We start from the raw sequence: 14,713 nt of genomic DNA on the forward strand, positions 1-14,713 counted from the left end.
GCGGCTCCAGGTCCTGCTCCCCCCACCCCCCAGCTCTGAATGGATACAATGTAGCAGCGCCCTCCTTCCTTCCGAGGCTGGATTGGAACCAGGGGCAGCGAGCGCAGAGGCTTGGTTCCTCTCTGCCCGGTCAACGTTCGGAGCATCCTCCTACGGTCTTCTCCACACCACCCTGTCTGAAGTGGAAGCGGAGGCGAACAGATACACCCATGTCATATATATTTAGTTTTGTTTTCAAGTTTCTGGTGCTAGCTCGAAGCTTCTTCGATTCTGAAATGTGTGCTGTCGACAATGGGATCCTCCCCCCTACTCTGCCCCCCTCACACACGCAAAGATTGTGACAGGTCAAAGAAATAAAATGTCACATCTGATTCAAGCGAACCACCTGGGGACCCTGTCTGTCTGCATTGCTTCACTCGAATATTTTCTCCGCTTCCCAAATTCATTTCTAAAGGAGGTTGCTTTCAGTCAGATGCAACCTTTGGTACTAGGAGACTTGAACTCTGATAAATTTTTATTTTTGTTTTCGGCAAGAAACTCACACTTAAATTCATCATTTCCAGGAAGAAAAGGCTCTCCCTCACACAGTCGTCCAGGCTTTCGGCACACCGTTTCATGACAAATGTGTGCCAGGAGACCAGAGCAAATCCCCTAGCGAGGGACTAATAAATCCTGTTGATTGATTTCGAAATGTTTAAGTCGGGAGATGGGAGGGGAGGCCAGTGTACAACCATCAAAAAGTGAAAGTGCGAGCTTAGAGTTCCATTTCTGACTGGGGGAGGGGGTTATTTGCAACAGTCAGACCCGCTCAGCTGTTCAACACGTGTGGGTTTGTTTTACACACATTAAGTAGTTTCTGCTGCAGCGCGCGCGTGGATGATGGATGTGCACTTAGCTGGGTTATAATGGGTCCACTTAGGAAACTCACACCTTAAGTATAAAGAAAGAAAACCTTATCTTCTCGGAGCCATCTGCATCCCTGCGCGAAATACGAACCCAGCAAATGATAGGAGGAGGGGGATTCGCCTAGGCGCAGAGGGCCAGAGAGACGTAAACAGCTTTAGAACTGCTGCTGGCCAAAGCGCAGCTGCACCTCAGGGAGTCTTCGGACTGCTGCAGCGGCTGCCAGGTCACTCGGAGAAGCTGGCTGGCGGAGTCTTCCCTTTCGGAAGAGCTGTCCTCTCCCTTACCCCCTCGCCTTGGCTCCCTGCCTCGGGGCAGCCTCGGAGGCGCGCCAGCAGCACTCCTCCAACTCTACTCCACCCGAGCCTGACAGCTGGGCGGTCCCGCCTGACCCGCGGGCGGGCCGCTGCACCCTCTGGCAGACTCGCGCCGGGCCAGCAGCGCCGCTGCAAAGGAGTTGGCAGCGCGGGTCCGAAAGGCCTGCGGGGCCGGGGCTGGCCGCGCGATGCAGTTTCCATTGTGCTGCCCTGAGAATGCCCGGGGAACGCGCGCGCGCGCGCACATGCACACACACACACACACACACACACACACACCCTCGCACACGCGGAACCGGCTGGGCCAGGGAGGGAGGAGGAGGGTGACGTAGCGTCCCATGGCGTCACATTGACGTCTCGCATTCCAGGCACTCTATGGAGAGGCCGCTAGGGCTCCTGTGGCATAAATGACGTGCCGAGAGAGCGAGCGAACGCGCAGCCGGGAGAGCGGAGTCTCCTGCCTCCCGCCCCCCACCCCTCCAGCTCCTGCTCCTCCTCCGCTCCCCACATACAGACAAGCTCACACCCGCTCCCTCACTCGCACACACAGACACACACGCGCACACACGCTCCGCACACACACTCCACTCTCTCCCGCGCGCTCACACCCCTCTCGCCCTGCGCCCTCGCGGGTGCAGCGCCGCGCACAGCCGGACGCCCCTCCCGGGCTCACCTTGCAACGCTGACAGCGCCGGCGGTGGCCGTGGAGGTGGGAACAGCGGCGGCATCCTCCCCCCTTGTCGCGGCCGGAGCCAGGACGCCCGCAGAACTCCTCGGCGGCGCTCTCCCATGAGTCGGGATCGCAGCATCTCCTGCCAGCCACTCACCGCCTCTGGGAGCCGCTGGGCTTGTACACGGCAGCCCTTCCGGGACAACAGCTGTGACTCCCCCCAGTGCAGATTTCGGGACAGCTCTCTAGAAACTCGCTCTAAAGACGGAACCGCCACAGCACTCAAGTATGTATGAGATTCGCCCAGTTAATTGGGGGACTTGCTAAAAAGTTGGCGCGCTGGGAACCGTCGCTCCTGAAATTGACAACTTTAAGCGTGGGGTTTTCCCCCCTCGGCTCTTCTCTCCGGCTTTGCTCGCCGAGCGGCCGGTGGGTTCTGATCTGAAACTTTTCCCCTGTAGCGGGCCCGCAGGGATCTCTGGAGCTCATGGGATTCCTCCCCCTACCCGAGGAGGCGAAAAGCCTCTAACAAAGAGGAGGACCGGGATTTGTGCAGTAGCAGCTCCAGCGATGTAATTCAGGGTATTTCGGCTCTAGTTGTCATGGTAATGATGCTCTCGGCGGCGGCGGCGGCAGCGGCGGCGAATTGCAGCTCCGGTGATGAACGGCAGTAATTTCCCTGGCTTTTAACTAGGATTGAAAATAGGGGCTGTGGTGGGTCTAAGTTAATATACCTAACGGTGACTCCAAGCTGGTTGCTTGGGGAGAAGCTTGGGAGGGAAGGGGCCTGGGCAGCAGCGGCCGGAGTTTGCAAAGGCGTTCCGAGGATCTCAGGAAAGAGGGCGTAATTGTAGGAATGTGGCTTATTGTATTGAAATGAGCCTGGGGCTCCACTAGGCACGTCTGCCTGGCGTCGCCGACTTGCCCGTTTACACTTTTCCCTCCGGAGGTAATCGGGTGTAATTGTCGGCCCCCTCGGCCGGACACGCGTGGGGACCGTATCCGTCTCCTCCGAGCCTTGGCTCAGGGTGAGAAAGGAATGTTTTCCTTTAACTGACAGAACTCGCGCTTTTGGAGAAGTTACTCCGAGTGTTTTGCTCTTAATAGAAATGAAAGTTCTCAGTGGTGAGTGGAGCGCAGTCTTGCGAGCGCAGTCTGCGGAGACTGGCTTCCAAAGGCACCTCTCGAACCTGTTGGAAGCTTGAGACAGACATGAAAGAGAAAGCACTTGTCCTTTGATTCCAAAGAAGGTTCTTGGAGATTGCTTTTTATTTATGCCTCCAGATTCTTCCGAGGGAAGAGCTGCGAGGAGTTTGGTAATCAGAAATCTCGGGCTGTTTTCCCAGAGCTTTAGGGTGCCAGGAGAGAGGCACAGGGCGCCGTTCGGTCACTTCATCGCGAAGTCAATCCTGAATCTTCTTTTCCCAGGACGGAGAAATATTTTATAAAACTGAGTTGAGGAAAGAAAAAGCTGCCCAACGCGGCTACGGGGAGCAATGAATGAAGTTAGAGTTTATTCGAGTTATCTTAACAAGATGCTCGTAATGCGAATAGTAAAGACTGCTTAGACCGAGCAGCTCCACGACCGCTCAGTCCCCCCGCACCCACCCACCCCCTTCCCTGGGACCGAGCGCTCGCAGAAATTCTCCCCCGCGGTTTGTCTCCTCTCCCTCGGGCTTTCTGAGAATCTCTGTCTTTCCCTTTCTGTCGGTCTCTCCTCCACTGCTCCTGCCCCCGCCCAACCTCCGCCCCCGCTCCCCAGGGTTGGAAACTCCGCGGAGGAGCCCGGGTCACAATGGTGCGTTTCACGGTTTCCTCCACATACTTCACCAAGGGGAGGGGAACACGGGGGTGTTCCTTTGGTCTGCCCACGAGAAAGAAAGGGGCTTTGACAGAGGTAGATATTTCTTCCTAATTTACAACCCCCAGGCTCCGTGCTCCCGGCCCCGGCGGCTGCGAGCAGCAGCGGCGGAACGTGTTTCCAGGCGCGGCGGCTTTGCCTAGGTAACCGGCCATTTGGGGGAGGCGGAGAGCCGTGGGGCGCTCGGCTTGGCTGTCGGAAACGTGGTGTTGCACTCTCCCGCGAACGCTGGGCGCTCGAGGGGAGCCCCTTCCTTGAGGAGACGCGACCCTTAGCCCCTGGAGTCAGAGGCCGATCCTCGGAGAAAGACTTCGCTTGAAAGGCGCCCGGGGAAAGGCGGGAATGTGGGAACCTACTGGAGGAGGTGGTGGGAGGTTGCTGGAGACCCCCACTGAAGATGCCAGGGGGACGGGAAGCACATGCTACAGCGGTGGGAAGATCTTCCCTTGCTTGCGCTAGAGCGAGAGCAAGCTTTCCGTAGGATCAGCTGGGGCTGAGGGTAGCAAAGGAATCCCCTATTTCTCGGCCGTGGAGGACTTTCTGGACCTGGGGACTCCGAGCCCCTCTCTCTCTCTTCCTTCAGGCCAGCCCAGGGCGCAGGGGCGGCGGGGGTCGAAACTTACACGACCTTCTCGGCCGCGCACCAGCGAAGGATTTTGGGTTTTTTTTTTTCGACTCCGCGTTCCCACTCCTCGAGCTGTGAGTGGGTCCGGGCAAAGGGGGCGCTGTAGGCCAGAGTTTGGGCCAGTGGGATCCTTCCCCGAAGCCCGCGGGGCTGCACTTCCAGCTACAAAGTTTCGCTGAGGCTGTGCGCAGAGCGCTCGCCCCAGAGCCGCGCTCCGCGTCCTCCGGAATGTGCCCCCTCCGGGCCGCTGGATGGCCCCGAACGTCTAAGTCGCCCACCCTCGGGGATACCGCCCGCTGGGTGCAGAGGGCCTCCCCCCGCCCGCCCCACTGGCCTCAACGCCAACCGCCTTGTCGCCTTGTTTCCAGTGCGGGCCTATTTCCACTGTGCCCTTTTGTTTGCTTGACCCCTGGCCCCCGAAACTCGCGGCTAATAAGAAACGAAGCTCCATTAGCATTTAGAATGAAAAGCGCAGACTTTCTTAATTCCTCGGGGCATTCATGCATTCGTTCCGGACCTTGTGTATTTCCTATGCAACGTGTAAAATTTGTATTGGGGGGGAGGGTGGAATTGGAAAATGGCTATTTTCCGCTCGTGCACACTCACTGATCCCGATTTCGGGCAGAACTCTTTCCTCAAGTGTTCTCCTTTCTTCGGTTTTCCTCACTTCGCGAGCTCGGAACCAATTGTGGGGGCAGAGAGATCAATTTCTGGGTGACGACAGGCTGCGCGTTTTTTAGCCTCGATTCGGGTGCCACAAAACGGCGGTGAACGCACTGGGTGCTGGGCAACCCATACTCGGCTCCCCCAAGGCGGTGTAATGCTTCTTGCCCAGGGACTCCGTTCACCTTAAGCACTGCTTTCTTACCCTTATAATTCTTTGTAATTAACGTAGCATTCCTCGAGGCCCCCACCAACACCCCAACGCGCCCGGCCCAGGCCGCGGTGACCCCGCCTGGTCCCGCTGTGACCTCTGTCCTCTCTCCCGGTGCCCGCAGAGCCCACTGCGGAAGAGCGCAGCCCGGCAAGCCCCAGGCCTGAGACTGGACCCTCGGCAGAGCCGGGCAGCACCGCAGCCGCTTCGCCTCGCCGGACGTCCCCCGCTTCTACACTCTCAGCCTCCGCTGGAGAGACCCCCAGCCCCACCATTCAGCGCGCAAGATATCCTCCAGGTAGGTCTGAAGGCACGACCCCTTATTCCTCGCAGGCTGGAAGAAGTGGGGGAGGGGATGGGCCCTGGGTCCCTGGCAGGGGCGGGCTGGTCGACTTGCCTAGCGCCAGGACAGTGACTGCTGGCCGAGCATTTCACAGCACAGGTGGCTTCTTTGCACGAAGCTCCTCTGGATACCACACCCTGTTGCTACCGAGTGGAGGAGCCAGATTAAATTAAGCGTTGCATTTTTCAAAAATATTTTTCCTAAGAAAAATGCAAATACACCGATAGATTAGGATCTTTTAATACACTGTAATGTCATGTTTGCTGTCCTTTTATATCCGGTTTACGCATTTAAGAGTATTGGGATCATTTTGAGCTCAACAGCATTTATGTTTGTATAAAATCCAAATCATTTGGGTGCAGAAGTTTGGGTTCCTGAAGCTCAGAGGGAAAGAGAAAAAGCATTTGAACTGAAACTTAAGGAGTCAATTTGAGCTGGGCAAAAGAAAGAATTGCAGGTTTGACTTGTAACACCTTTTTATGCATTTGTGAAAGGAATACCAAGTGCCTGGCCTGTGTAGGCACCAAAGACAGGCAGATAAGTAGATCTCAGTCCCAGCCAACTCATCTTCTAGCTGGAAACCTCAGAAAGACACAAAGGAGAGCAATAGGGAAGGATTGGCAAGGAAGAATGACAGAAAAGACCAATGGAGAAATCCTAGAGGTGCTGAAGGGCAAAGGAGAATAGATGAAACATCAGGAAGTGTTCTTTCTTTTAAATGATTAGTCTTTCATTTCACCCCAACAACTGGACAGCAGGATAAGAAATCCTTTAACTTCAAGCTGTGAGTGTGTTTTTAAGGCCCTGCTTGGAAAATAAAGGCTTGAACTGGCCTCTCCTCATCACTGCTTCTTCCAACAGGCCCTCATCACCTTTTTTCAAGTCAAGATTTCATCCCATACACGCATGACTCAGTCAGATTTGGAAATGTGGGTAAGAGAAAGATGTCAAAGGAAATGAGAAGCACTCACTTTTCTATTAGTCACACCTTCTACACCATAGGCTCCAAAGACACGTTAAGCACCTGGTTTTCCTTTGGTTCAGAAAAACCAACCACCAGAAACTGCCCGTTTCACTATTTCTATTTAGCCATAAAGAAAGGGAAATAATTAGATAAATAAATCACCTACCGGAACCAGTAATTCTCAGGGCCTTCTCATCCAGCTCAACCTCTCTTTACAATAGTAAGCTCCCTGGATACCAGGTGCTTTGGGGGCTCAACTTGGTCAAACTGGCAGAGAAACTAAGCCTCTGAAGAAACTGCTTTCTTTTCCAGGGGTACTAATCCTTCTGTCATAAGAAAATATGTAGACAAACTCACCTATTATGATAGTGGGAAAACAGTGTCATAAAACAGCCATGGATATATTTTATGTCAGAATTGGAAATATATATATATATACACTGTCTATGGCAGAGAGCAGGTTTGGTGGGTGTTTTGTTGCAGCTGCTGATCTTTTTCTTTGCAGATGGCACAAACTCCCCCGAGTCCATTTCCTGGGCCTACGTTCCCACCTCGCCACCTAGCTGGCTGAAGTCATCAACAGGGGTCCAGTTTGCGCAGGCTGTTAGCCCTGTTTGGAGGAGTGGGGAGGGGGTGGGAGAAAGCAACCACAACCTGTGTGTGGGTAGCCTCAGTTGGCACTTGTAAAATGTTAGAACGTCACTCTCTCCCTTGGCCAGTAAGTCCCACGCAGGACACCTTTTTTTGACTAACTTAGAGGTTTATAAATCAATGCCTGTGACTTGGGTGACCAGTGGCCTCTTTCCTCAAAATTAAACCAACAGGGCTTTCACTGGCTTTCTTTTTGTTCTCCCACCTGTGGCTGAGGCCACTGCAATTAGTGTCTAGGGCTCAAAACCACTTTGTTAAAACATCCCTGGGTTTATGAGGGAAGAAATCAAATTTCCCACATCTGGTAGAGGATAGGGCAAGGGAGGGGAGGTGGGCACAGAGGCCCCCAGGAGGCCGGGCTTGAGCATCTTGCGGCCCCTTTGACAGTCTGCCAGGGATTCAGCTTTCTTCCCAGGGAAGAAAGGAAGGAGGAAAGTAAGCATGGGGCTTTAAATCTATGCTACCAGAAGGAGGAAAGGCTATCACTTCCCCTCTATTTCCCAGATTAGAGTGCAAAGAATTCACTGCGACCTATTAGCTGGGAAAGAGAGCGCTGACTGGCTTCTGAAAGAGCCTTCCTTTTCCCTGTCCTTGCAGATATGCCCTGCGTGCAAGCCCAGTATAGCCCTTCGCCTCCAGGTTCCAGTTATGCAGCGCAGACCTACGGCTCAGCGGAATACACCACCGAGATCATGAACCCCGACTACACCAAGCTGACCATGGACCTCGGCAGCACCGAGATCACGGCCACGGCCACCACGTCCCTGCCCAGCTTCAGTACCTTCATGGAGGGCTACTCGAGCAACTACGAACTCAAGCCCTCCTGCCTGTACCAAATGCCGCCATCGGGGCCGCGGCCCTTGATCAAGATGGAGGAGGGCCGCGCGCACGGCTACCACCATCACCACCATCACCACCACCACCACCACCATCACCAGCAGCAGCAGCAGCAGCCATCCATTCCGCCCCCCTCCGGCCCGGAGGACGAGGTGCTGCCCAGCACCTCCATGTACTTCAAGCAGTCCCCGCCGTCCACCCCGACCACGCCGGGCTTCCCCCCGCAGGCGGGGGCGCTGTGGGACGACGCGCTGCCCTCCGCGCAGGGCTGCCTCGCGCCCGGCCCGCTGCTCGACCCGCCGATGAAGGCGGTGCCCACGGTGGCCGGCGCGCGCTTCCCGCTCTTCCACTTCAAGACCTCGCCGCCGCACCCGCCTGCGCCCAGCCCGGCCGGCGGCCACCACCTGGCCTACGACCCGACGGCCGCCGCCGCGCTCAGCCTGCCGCTGGGAGCCGCCGCCGCCGCGGGCAGCCAGGCCGCCGCGCTCGAGGGCCACTCGTACGGGCTGCCGCTGCCCAAGAGGGCGGCCGCGCTGGCCTTCTCGCCGCTCGGCCTCACCGCCTCCCCCACCGCGTCCAGCCTGCTGGCCGAGAGCCCCAGCCTGCCGTCGCCGCCCAACAGGAGTTCGTCGTCGGGCGAGGGCACGTGCGCCGTGTGCGGGGACAACGCCGCCTGCCAGCACTACGGCGTGCGCACCTGCGAGGGCTGCAAAGGCTTCTTCAAGGTGAGCTCACGCCCGCTCCGGGCGCCCCTCCCCTCGCCTCCGCAGCCACCGCTCAAGTGAGCGTCTGAGTGGATCCTTCCCGGTTGGAGAGTTGTCACTGTTGTTGCGTGCGTTCCTGTGGCCTTTCCCGGCACCTTCACGTCCACTTTCTCGGGGGCTTTTAACTTGAGGTCCTTTACAGGAGGCCGTCCCTGGGCACTTGAGGGAGTGTGGACCTCCCTACGTGGCTTTACCCTCTGAGCTTTATTCTGGAGAGAGCCTTCAGCAGATTCTCAAAAGGATCTGTGATCTCAGAAATGCGAAGTCCTCTCTGCATTCCTCCTCTGTCCATCCAGCAGTGTCTGAAGGATAGGGTCTGTGTGCCGGGCCTTGGACGCTTGTATCTCATTTAGTCCTCATAGTAAGAGCTAGGACTCTAGAATCAGAACTGAGGTTGAGTTCTGGCCACCCGCTGGCTATTTTTATTAACAGGTCTTGAAGGTGGATATTAATTACCCTTGTTTCATAGATGAGGAAATGGAGGCTCAGAGAGGTTATTCCACTGTCCCAGGACACACACTCAGAGAGCGAGATGGAGGCAGGATGCCAACTCATGTTTGCATGATGCCACCGGGCACACCTTCACAGCTCTGGAGAGGCAGAATATGCAGGGGCAACTGGCTGGCTGCAGTTTGGGGCAGCTCCCTCCATAGAAGATAGAAGCTGGGGTCTCACCAATCCACACCACCTCTGTGCCCCACACACTGTGCCAGCTGTGGACACTGTTCATTATCTCAAAGCCCCAAAGGAGAATTTTACAGTGGGAGGGTCTAGCCTTCCCCATATTTTCCCCATAAGGAAGCTGATGCCTGGAGAGCTGTGCAGCCTGTAAACAGTGATTTAGAGGCACAGGGACAGTTCCAGCTGGTTTCTCCTGACTCTTGAGTTCAGTGCTCTTTCCATCACTCAGGGGAGAGAGGCCTTGCTCTCTTGCTGCTCTGCTTTTCCTCTTGAGTCCCTGACTTCTTCAGACACTTAATTCTGTGCCACCCTCCCCACTCCCCCTGGCCGTTATCTCAGGCGTTTGCAAACCCATAAATGTTCTCCCACAAAAATCATGCCCTAGCTTCCAGTGCTGGGCAGAGTGGAGGGAGAGGGGAAGCTAGATGCTGACTGGATAACTAGGATTTGGGAGGCCAATAGGATGTATCTGGGAGCATGCTGAAATTGGAGTCTGAACGCTCAAATAAGAATCCTCGATCTGTCACCTACCCACTGTGTGACGTTGGGTATGACACGTCTTTCTAGGCCTCGGTTTCCCCATCAGGTGAATAAAATTCAGAGAAAGGCTATGAGTATTAAATGAGATAAAACACTTATGAAAGTACTTTAGAATCTTTAAAGGTCCATAAAACAATAGTTCATTATTAAATGAAAACTATAAAGTATTTGTAAAAATGCACATGTTTGTGGATTGGTATACACACCAAGCAGCAACAGTTATTTTTGATCTCGAGATAGGAATCATGTGACTAATTAAATTCTGCAGATAAATGAGAAAATGCTTGTGGAAAGACTTTGCAATATGTTAAGTGCCGTAAAGGACGTAAGCAAGATTATGATATTTTAAACGTGGAACCCTCAGTTTAGCCACTTTTTTCCTGTCTTAACTATCGAGCTTTACCAGGGTTACTTTCAAGTAACTGCATTCCTTTGGCAGATTTGATTTTTACAGCGTTTCAGTGGAAATGCTGAAGGGCAGTTAAACAGGCAGCCGAAAAGGGGGAAAGGAAGAAAAACAGTTAGGAGAGGTAGGAGTAATCCACAAATATAATCACCCCTGAATAACTGAGTGGACCAAAAGACAGGAGCGGTAATACATTCCTAGTCTGGAAATGTCAATTAAGTGTTCCCCAACAGTGTCCCTTTTCTGCAGCAATCCCTTGAAAACAAATCTATACTTGAAAGGGTGGGGGTAGGCTGGGGGAGAACCACCCCACGGATCTGTTAATTAAGGGAACGAGAGCAGGTTTTACCCAGTGGCTTTCTACCATTAAATTGAATTCTTTAAAAATGTGACATGAAGTGCAGTTAATGATGGAAATTCAGTGATTGAACCGTAATGATCTTTCCTGTCCTTAACCTGGGCAGGCACACACAGATGTGGGGAAGGTTTCAGGTTATTGGGAAAATGCACACCTGAAGCAAAATGCCACCAGCACTCAAATTGGCATACAGCCTTGGAGATGATGGCAAGAAATAGAGCTTTAGAAATTACTGCGTGTTCAATGAAAGAGAGCTTCATTCAGGAAATGGTTTCCTACCCTTACAGACGGCTGAGAATTTAAATGTGGAAACTCAGAAGTATGCTTGTGATTTGGAATTTTGCATTTAAACTAAATGTATCTGGCTTTGTTCGATTTTTAAAGTTTTATATAAGCAGTTTAGAAACTATCTCCTAAAATGAAATTAAAGAGAGGTGAGGATTGCTGAAAACCAAAGATTGAAAGGAAATCTAGAATTCTGGACACAAAATAGATCACTAATCCCAAATTACCTGGATTTATTTATTTTTTTAATGCAGCCAAGGCTTATCAAATAAATTCCAACTTTCTGCTCTATTTGGAGTTGCATAGATTCAGGTAATTCCTGAATGATTTCACTCTACAGTGGTAAATACACATCCATTTGCACAAATGTTTTTAATTTTTTAAAAATGAAGCACTTTTAAATCTGGAGCATAAAATATGCTTAATTATTTCTCCATGTGTCATTTTAAAATTATATGTGATTCTAAATCATACATTTTATATCCAAGTCCAAATGTTATGATGTGTCTTTTACAATATGTCTATCTTGATGTCTATGTCAATAGTCATTTATGAAATAACCTATTAATGGGAATTTTTATTGAGAATACATGGCTCTTATATTTCCTTCTTTCTCTCACCCATTTTTTTTTTTTCCTTTCTTGGGCGTGACAGTGGTTTTCAGTATCCAATTTTAAGATTTTCCTTTTTCAAATATCAGAAGTGTCTGGTTTACCACATATATTCTTTTAAAGTGAAAATAAAGGACACAGGCTGATTAAGTGATTTTGGGGGGCTTAAAACATTATTTCCTATATGTTTTAACCAGACTAGTCCAGATTTTTGCTCTTTATGATTTCATCTCTGTTGGGGAACAAAGCCAGTTACTGTGATATTTGACTTAGAATAGTGATAGCCAGCAAAGTACATCCTAGATAATTTTGATTTTATTTTAATAAGGTCAGCAATAATCAGGGGAGTGGAACAAGTAGAAAATTGTTCCCAGAGGGATATTAAAAGTGGAGATAATGTAATCCTCCAAGGTATGATATGTTGACCTGGTAATTTCAGATATGATTTTATCACTCAGACTTGGTCGTCTCCTGAGACTTGCTTCAGAACAATCCGAGATGATTTTCATTGTCAGCAGCTAACACTAATAAAATTGTTTTTCCTGCAGGCTAGCGTGTTAGGAAATTAAATTTATCTAATTATACGAATTGCACTGTCGCTTTTCACATTGTAATTAAAATACATCTTGTCAGGTCCTACCTCTTTCCAGAAACTATTAGTTGACTATCTCTGTATTGTATTTTCGCAGAGAACGGTGCAGAAAAATGCAAAATATGTTTGCCTGGCAAATAAAAACTGCCCTGTAGACAAGAGACGTCGAAACCGATGTCAGTACTGTCGATTTCAGAAGTGTCTCAGTGTCGGAATGGTTAAAGAAGGTATGGATATAATGCTTTTTATCCATCTTGCTGATACGTATTCTCAGATATCACTGAAAAAATGTTAATGTTTACGTTGGGGTGGGGAATTTTCCTTGTTTCCCTTTCCTTCCAACATTTTCCTTTTACGATGTATATTTACATTTAAAAATAGCTGAGGACTCCTTATTCTAATTTCTCAAAATCAATAGAGAGCTTGTGTACATACATCTTTGTTCTATTTAAGAAGGAGACTTTTAGGGCTAATTCATTACCAAATGTAAGTATGGGGTGGCTTTTATGCTGCCTGTTTCAACTCTCATTAAATCATTGTGTGGATATTTTTCTCAACTTATTGCCACTTTTAAATGGTTGGTCTCATTAATGATGGCTCAACTGTAAAGTGTTTTGATTCATTTTTGTGATTTATGGCTATTCATGGCTATCTCTGAAGACGTTTCTCCTTGCTTTCTCTCGGCGTCAGTTGTCCGTACAGATAGTCTGAAAGGGAGGAGAGGTCGGCTGCCTTCCAAACCAAAGAGCCCGTTACAGCAGGAACCTTCTCAGCCCTCTCCACCGTCTCCTCCGATCTGCATGATGAATGCCCTTGTCCGAGCTTTAACAGACTCAACGCCCAGAGATCTCGATTATTCCAGAGTAAGTTTTATGATGTCCTCCTTTTGAATGAACGATCCAAGTCTCTATTCATGATACTAGTAATAAGAGTTGTTTGAATGACTTTGCGTCTGGCACTGTGCTGAATAGTTCTCGTACCTTTTCTATAGTTCTCACTTCATTTAGCAATGCTGGTGCATCCATTGCACCAAATAATTTTTGCCTTATTGCATCTCTAAATGCCTTAACAAATGACCCTGACAGTGCTGCACCTGTCGTACCCATTGTTGCAGGATTCCTAGCGGTTGCCAGTGAAAGTCTGCACAGATGAATTACAATTTGTAGATTTCTTCCGTGGTTTAGACAGAGTGACTACTGGTTTTTTCATACTGTGGTCAAATCCTCTGGGTGAGCCTCAAGTTATCTTTAAGCAGTTTACCCAATTGCATCACCATTGTTTGACTTGCTGCTTATTCAGAGAGATTAGACCATTGATGGAGGGAGTAAACTCTGGCCTCGACATCATCAGGTGTTGTCAGGAGGACTAGGATGGAGCGCCGCCTCTGCTGCTTCCTGCCTGTGTCACCTGGCTCCTGCTCTGGGCTTTCTCATCCCTACAGTGGAGATGATTACAATATTTAACCCTGGAGGGATGTTTTGCACATCAGTCACACAGGAATGGCGGTAGAGAAAACATTTGAAAACCGTAAATGATTACGGGTGTTGTTATTTAAGTCACCCAAACATATCAACATTTTTATTTCATGTGGGATATAATAAAATAGCCTCGGTTTGAATTCTGAAAATTTCCAGGAATTTGGATAACATGGAGAAGAACCATGAAAAAGGCTTTTCTGAGCAAATGTGTAAACATTACTGGAAGGCATTTTTATAAAGAGTTAGAAAAGCAAACATCTAGTAAGACAGGGTCTCTTCAAAGAAGGAAGGGAAAAGGTCACAATTATTGAGCAATTTCTACATGCTTGACATTGTGGTACGTTGTCTCGTTTAACCATTTAAAGAAGCACGAACTGTAGGATAGTCACCGCCACTCTAAGACAAGACAACTTAGAACCACAGTTTGCACACAGATGAGAGAGACACCAGTCCAGGGATCCCTACTGGTCCAGCTGGCTTGGCAGCTACTACCAGATTGCCCTCCCCAGGTCTAATCATTATTTCAAACTCCTGGTAGAACGGCTGGCGTCGAGTGTGAGTGTGTCTGCTATGTACCCCCCTTTTAGGCTGCAGTGTTGATGGAAACGAAGGGGTGGTTGGTGTACCCGCTGTGATCCTCCTTCCCTCAGCCCCATGCTCATTATGGGCTGTGAAGCCTCCTCTCTGCACCTGATCACAAGACTTCACATGAGAAGCATGGTAGACCCTTAGCACCAAAGGTTGAGGACTCTTATTCTGATTACAAGTAGCATCTCTTGACTAAAGTCAATTCTCAAATAGTAGTCTAGCAGAATAATGCAGGGGTTAAGGACTTAGGCTTCGGAACCATGCAGGCCTAGATTAGAATCCCAACACCATCATTTACCTGCTGGGTGACCTTGAGCAACTGTTCAGCCTTTTAATGCCTCAGCTTCCTCATCTGTGTTATGGAG

The 14,713-nt window shown here is 50.5% G+C and overlaps 1 protein-coding gene across 1 annotated transcript in view; it reads left to right on the forward strand.

Annotated features, from left to right (window-relative positions):
- Window positions 1–1,568: 1,568 nt before the first annotated feature.
- NR4A3 (nuclear receptor subfamily 4 group A member 3) overlaps window positions 1,569–14,713 on the forward strand; it is a 39,174-nt gene continuing 26,029 nt past the window's right edge. Inside the window, exons 1-5 of the mRNA XM_067053874.2 lie at window positions 1,569–2,176; window positions 5,375–5,548; window positions 7,806–8,770; window positions 12,380–12,509; window positions 12,973–13,145. Coding sequence (XP_066909975.1) covers window positions 7,808–8,770; window positions 12,380–12,509; window positions 12,973–13,145 — 1,266 coding nt within the window. The 5' untranslated portion in view covers window positions 1,569–2,176; window positions 5,375–5,548; window positions 7,806–7,807. The remainder of the gene's footprint in view (window positions 2,177–5,374; window positions 5,549–7,805; window positions 8,771–12,379; window positions 12,510–12,972; window positions 13,146–14,713) is intronic.

Source organism: Equus caballus, chromosome 25, assembly GCF_041296265.1.
Source record: "Equus caballus isolate H_3958 breed thoroughbred chromosome 25, TB-T2T, whole genome shotgun sequence".
NCBI lineage: Eukaryota > Metazoa > Chordata > Mammalia > Perissodactyla > Equidae > Equus > Equus caballus.